The sequence below is a fragment of the Budorcas taxicolor genome, chromosome 11 (genome assembly GCF_023091745.1).
Source record: "Budorcas taxicolor isolate Tak-1 chromosome 11, Takin1.1, whole genome shotgun sequence".
NCBI classification, from domain to species: Eukaryota; Metazoa; Chordata; class Mammalia; order Artiodactyla; family Bovidae; genus Budorcas; species Budorcas taxicolor.
The window spans coordinates 43332282-43338281 of record NC_068920.1 but is presented as its reverse complement, the minus strand read 5'-3'; the positions used below and the strand labels follow the sequence as shown (position 1 = coordinate 43338281).

Sequence of the window (6000 nt, the reverse complement as noted above, 5' to 3'; positions counted from 1 at the left end):
TACAACGTGTAAGCAATTTTCTGATAAACTCTAAAGGAACTGAAGACTTATTCTAAGAAACCCACGCACCTGTCAGTCAAGAGTCTAATTACCTCTACCGAAACATAATTTCCTTTTGTGTCCAACCTAACAATGATTATCTATTTCTATAAAACGTCCCGATCAAGAGTAAATCTTTGAATTGGCTCAGTAGACTCCTTCTCCTTTGCAACAAGATGTGTAATAAATTTTAATAAGCGGTCATAACTAAATCACTTGAAACGTTCCCTTTCACACCAGCTTAACATGTTTTAAAAACCTTCAAAATCCTGGGGGATGTACACCTTCGTTACCAGTGCTGATGGATGACAGGGCCATAAACACTATAGAAATGTAACTATAAGAATGTTTATTCATTTGAGAAGTATTTGAGTTCGTACCCACTCCAGGCTTTGAAAAGCACTGGAGTTCTACCACGTGCCAGGCACCGTTCTAAGCTCTGGGATATAAAAATGAACAAACGGTGTTGAGGGATAAAACTACAGTACCACACAGTATCTCGCGCTTCTGCCTCTTCCCGGGTGGTCTCTTCCCACGATTCTAGCGGTGCGGAAAAGCCCCGCCCGCTCATCTGCCATTTATCCAAGCTCTAAGGAGACGAAGGGACTACAACTCCCACAATGCCATCGAGGGGGGGGGGCTCCTTGTAAGGGTTCCACTTTTTCCCTGGCCTTGCGGAGGACGACTACAACTCCCAGAGTGCTCTGCTTCCTCTTTGGGGTGTTATTGCTCCTTTCACGGTGCCGGACGCTGTAGAAACGGGCAGGAGTGCCAGGTCCGATGTTTTCTGTGTCCTTCCCCGAGGCAGGGACGAGGCGGTGACTTGACTCTTGGGCGCAGAGCCCGGGAGGGAGCGCAGGAAACGCTGTCCCTTCTGCCCGGCTCACCTCGCGCTACTCTTCGTCTTCTCCACCCGCAGCCACCTGAACTCCTGCTCAAGACCGACCGCCCCAGGCAGGGTGGTGGCTTTGCGCCCCACCTCCCCCCCGGGCCGTGGCGAGGCCGCTGCCCTCGGGGCGGCAGTAGCGGCGTCAGCGCTGGGGAGGCGAAGGAGGGAAGATGGCGTCGGAGCTGGAGCCTGAGGTGCAGGCCCTCGACAGGAGTTTGCTGGAATGTTCAGCTGAGGAGACCGCGGGGGTGAGTGCCTGGACCGGGGCTCGGATGTCCGGCCGTGGCAGGCCGCGCCCCGCGGGAGGAACCGACTCCTGGGAATCCCCGAGTGGCGGGCCCTGACTTGGGGTGACGACCCGGCTCGCGGGGCCTCGCCGTGTAGGGTAGGACTTCCCCTGGTCCGAGGAGGCCCCAGATCCTGCCCCTCTCCTTCCCTCTTTATCTACAAGTAGCCGGCAGCGCTGCTGGGTGCACCAGCCACCCTCGCGTTCCCTTCCGCTCTTCCATTATTCCTCCTTTTCCCCACAGTCCCAGTAAGTCCCCCAGCACAGGGCCTTTGCCCTCTGTGCCAACTCTGCTTCCTGGTTTTTTGGATACTTTGTCTTCCTGAATCGTTTTCCGGAAATAAGCGGAGCCTTGCCTCCTCATTTGAAACCTGCCGCCTTTACTTTGTTTCTGGGACCGTTCTTGGCATCCAAAGATGCCAGCGACACTGTTCTCCGTCTTTACCCCTCCTTTTCAGTGTGTTTTTGCCCTGGTTTGGTCAGTCGACGTTACTGAATGTGCGAAGAGTTAGTGTCTTGACACATTTATGGAGTGTGAGAAAGTGGTCGTTGAGACTGGGAGATTAAAACAATAATTCGTCTAGGAGTTGGGGGTAGTTGGACGGGGAACAAACGTTATATAACTTTGAGAGAGCGGCTGTCAGTAAATGGAAGCTAATAATGTGGCCACAGCATGGTGAGAGCAGTTAATGCCCCAAACTTAAAGCATTCAAAGCCAGTCTTGTACTGAACCTGTAATATGAATATGCTCATATAAGTAGCAGAGTTATAAAACAATTAGTAAAACTCGATGATATCTTTCCTCCAGAAGGACAGGGAACACCCATTAGAACAGATTGCCCAGAATGATTATGAATGGACCAAAACAGCTTAGGCCCCACCTTTCGTGCTTCCGATTTTAAAAAACTATTAATAGGGAGGAAGTGACCTTTGAGCACAATCTGAATGTTAGGAACAAAATTGTAGTAGGGCACTATGGGGCTGTTGGTTAGTGAGTTATTTTGGGCGAATTGATGAGGACACTAGAGTCACAGGGGAAGTAAATGTCAGGAGTAGAGTTGAAAAGTTTCAAGAAACACGTTGTTGAATGATGCATTTTTGTTTTTAAACCAGCTTGCTTAGTTCCGTTTTCATTTACTTTCTGCTTAATATTGCAACAACCCAAGGATTTTCCCCTTCTGCCTTTCATTTATCGAGAGATTTGAAAAAAAAAACAACGAAAGCTGTGTTTAAAGTGAATAGTAAAATAACAGCTGTTCCCTTATCCACGTCGTCCTTTCAGTATCCATGTTGATATCTGTCCTGTTATTTACCTGACATTTTTTTTTTTCCTCCCGCCGAATTTTGCCTGTGACCCAGTGGTACAGGCTATGTACTCTGTTTTCCCAGTTCTAAAAGTGCAAGCTGCTGTACACCTAAAACTAACACAATATCAGTAATCAACTATACTCCAATATGAAATAAAATTTTAAATAAAAGTGCAAGTTATTCAGTGAGAGCTTCTCAAATTTGTTGAGATTTCCTGAGTGAGCAGTTATAAAAGCAGTGCTAGAGACCAGTGCACCTAGTCGTTGTGTAGTGAAATTCTCAGTCAGATGTAGTGGGGGGAATTAAGGGAAATGCAATCAAAATTTAGTACTCTGGACTTGGAGTTTGTAAAGATCAGAGTCTGAGCCACACTTTAGTTTTGCTTTGTTTCCTTTTAAATGGATTTCTGAATAATAAGATGGGAAAAAATTTAGTCTGAAGGCCAACAGAATTTCTTAAAGAAGACTTAGGCTAGTATTAAAATAGAGGATTCTTCAAGCAGTATAATTTGCCCTTACTTTGTGACGCGTTTATTGTCTGTATTTGGTTAAAACAGCATAATGCTTTAGTATTCTTCCAGCTTTAGCTCCAGCCCAGCCTTTGTCACAAATTAAAATGAATAAAGTTTTCTCAGGTTAAAATAAACTTTAGAGAGAATAAGCAAATAATAAACAATTATTGCAGCCTTTAGACCTCTGTAGCTGGTAATTGGTTGGGATCACATCCGTCTAAAATTACTGATAAGCACTGCTGTCATTTTCCCACACTATTTACACACTGGCTTTTCTTATTTGTATGAGGAGGAAGGACTTTTTGTGATCCCATCTATTCTTTACTAGAATGCCTCTCAGAAGTATTTAAGCACTCCAGTACTTTTAAGTTTAGGATAGAAAAGTGACTGGCCCTATGTTCTAGTTTTCTCTTTCCTTTGGTAGAGTTGATTCTGCAAGTATGTTCAGTTCAGTCGCTCAGTTGTGTCCGACTCTTTGCGACCCCGTGGACTGCAGCATACCAGGCTTCCCTGTCCATCACCAGCTCCCGGTTGTGCAAGTATATATGATTCCCCTAACACTTCTTGAGTCTATCTACATCTTATGCTGCACACATTCAATTATTTGTTTCAGTGGATGATTTAAGAAGTGGATATATTGTTTCTCCCCAAGTCTGAAAGAACTATGTATTCCTTACAGAAGTTTTATGTAGAGTATCTATATTGATTACTTTTTACCTTAAAATTTTCAGCAGTTTTATATATTGCAATATAATTCACATATCTTACAGTTCAGTTCAGTGGTTTTTAGTATATGCAGAGTTGTACACCCATCACCACAATCAGTTTGAGAACATTTTCATCACCTTCCCAAAAGAAATCCTATATCCATTAGCTGTACACTCCTCCTAACCTCCCAGACTCTAGGCCACTGCTTACCTGTTTTTTTGTTTCCGTGGACTTGTCTCTTCTGAAAATTTAATATAAATGGAGTTATGTAATATGTTGTCTTTTGTGACTGGCTTCTTTCGCTTAGCATAAGTATTCAAGGTTTGTCCTTATCGTAGCATGTATCCTCAGTACTTCACTCCTTTTTACTGCCAAATGATAGTCCATTATGTGGATATACTATATTTTATTTATCCATTCATCCATTGATGGCTGTTTGGGTTGTTCAACTTTTGGGAGATTATGAATTGTGCTACTATGAACTTTTGTGTACAGTTTTTTTTGTAGGAACATATGTTTTCTTTTCTATTGGGCATACACCCGGGAGAGGAATTGCTGGGTCAGGAATTGCTAGGTGGAAATGACGGCATCGTTTTATCTTCCTATAAGCAGATGTGGTTTTCAGTGGGTTTCATATCGTTGTCAACATTTGTTAATTGTTTTTTTAGTTATAGCCATTCTGGTGGGTGTAAAGTTGGATCTCTTTATAGTTTTGATTTGTATTTCCCTTGTGACTCATGATGTTGAACATCTTTTCATAAGCTTTTTGGGTATTTGTTTATTTTTTTTTTCAAGTGTCAATTCGGAACTTTTGCCTATTTTAAGTTACATTTTTCTTGGTTCTAATTTTTTCTTAATATAGTCCCTAAAGCTCCGTTTCAGCATTAATGATTGTTGCTTTAGATTGTTGTTTTATAGTTAACTTACATGTTGATTATCCTTGTTCAAAAGCAAAACCAAATGTGGTTAAAGAATGCAGTTTTAATTTGGCAAGAATTATAGTTAGATACTGTGATACAAGCTTCCCTTGTGGCTCAGCTGGTAAAGAATCTGCCTGCAATGTGGGAAACCTGGGTTCAATCCCTGGATTGGGAAGATCCCCTGGAAAAGGGAAAGGCTACCCACCCCAGTGCTCTGGCCTGGAGAATTCCATGGACTATATACAGTCCATGGGGTCCCAAAGAGTCAGACATGACTGAGCGACTTTTCACTTTCTCTTTTCACTGTGATAAAAGAACTAACCCCAAGGGATTCTTTCATTTTTGTGTTTATTATACTTGCTCTCCATCCCAAGGCTGAAAATTAGCTTTCAAAATAGGAGAGAGCCTAGAAACATTGTCATAACATGTTTACTATAGTGGAATGAGTTGACAGTTTTCTCCACTTCCCTTATGGAGGACTTCTAATAAGGTAGTGCTTATTACTGTGATGTGCACATTACATGACAGCCACAAGTGTCTGAAATAAGGACAGATTAACATGCAACCAAATTGGGAATCTGATAATTTTTCCTGTTGAAGAAATAGTTACAAGTAGCTTATGTTACTGAGAACTAATATGAAAAGCTGTAATTTCTTTTGAGAAATATGTGAACCATTATTCTGAAATGCAAGCAGAAATTTTTTCCACCTGCTCATTTTCTCTTCACAGCTTTTTTTTTCTAATCTATACTGTTGCTGGTCACTAATTCTATATCTCTGGTATATAATTCCCATGTAAAGGTACTTAGCTTTGGTTATTAAGTGTTTTAAATAAGGTGACTGACTTTTTTTTTTCCTCAGCCAGAAGCTGATATGAGTTTCTGAATTTTTTGTTTAAGAAATCTATGAACATATTTAGCCCATCAGTGTTGTTGGAGCAACAAGACAACATTTTCTTTTACAAAGCACCATCCTTTATCCTCCCTAGATCAAAATTCTGCAAAAATAAACTTTTAAGAGAAATGGCAACATAAAATATAAAACAAAAAATTGGTGTTAAACAAAACCTTTAATTATGTTGTAAATTAAAATTGAAGCATAGTTTTCTAGGATCCTGGGGGTGAATTCTTGAATCTTAATGATTGTCTCCCTAGAAGTACTGTTTTAAGAGTAATTTAGTCTCTTTCCTACTTGATAAAAGGAAACAGAGCAAAATTAGTTACATTTGGAAAGGATTGTTTCACTTCGGGGGTAAAGACTTTTCACTTTTTTCAATTATAAACTTCCATCCAGCCTTTAACTTATAAACAAGAGTTCTCTAGAGTTCTTTAGAGAACCA

The 6000-nt window shown here is 41.4% G+C and overlaps 1 protein-coding gene across 3 annotated transcripts in view; it reads left to right on the top strand.

The window, feature by feature from the left end:
- The first annotated feature begins 741 nt into the window (after positions 1-741).
- UBR2 (ubiquitin protein ligase E3 component n-recognin 2) overlaps positions 742-6000 on the top strand; it is a 103823-nt gene continuing 98564 nt past the window's right edge. For 2 of the 3 annotated variants that reach the window (XM_052647839.1, XM_052647837.1), the window contains exon 1: positions 801-1176. In XM_052647839.1, coding sequence (XP_052503799.1) covers positions 1099-1176 — 78 coding nt within the window. In that variant the 5' untranslated portion in view covers positions 801-1098. Of the gene's footprint in view, positions 1177-6000 lie in introns of all 3 variants that reach the window. The other variant, XM_052647838.1, reaches the window with a different exon arrangement.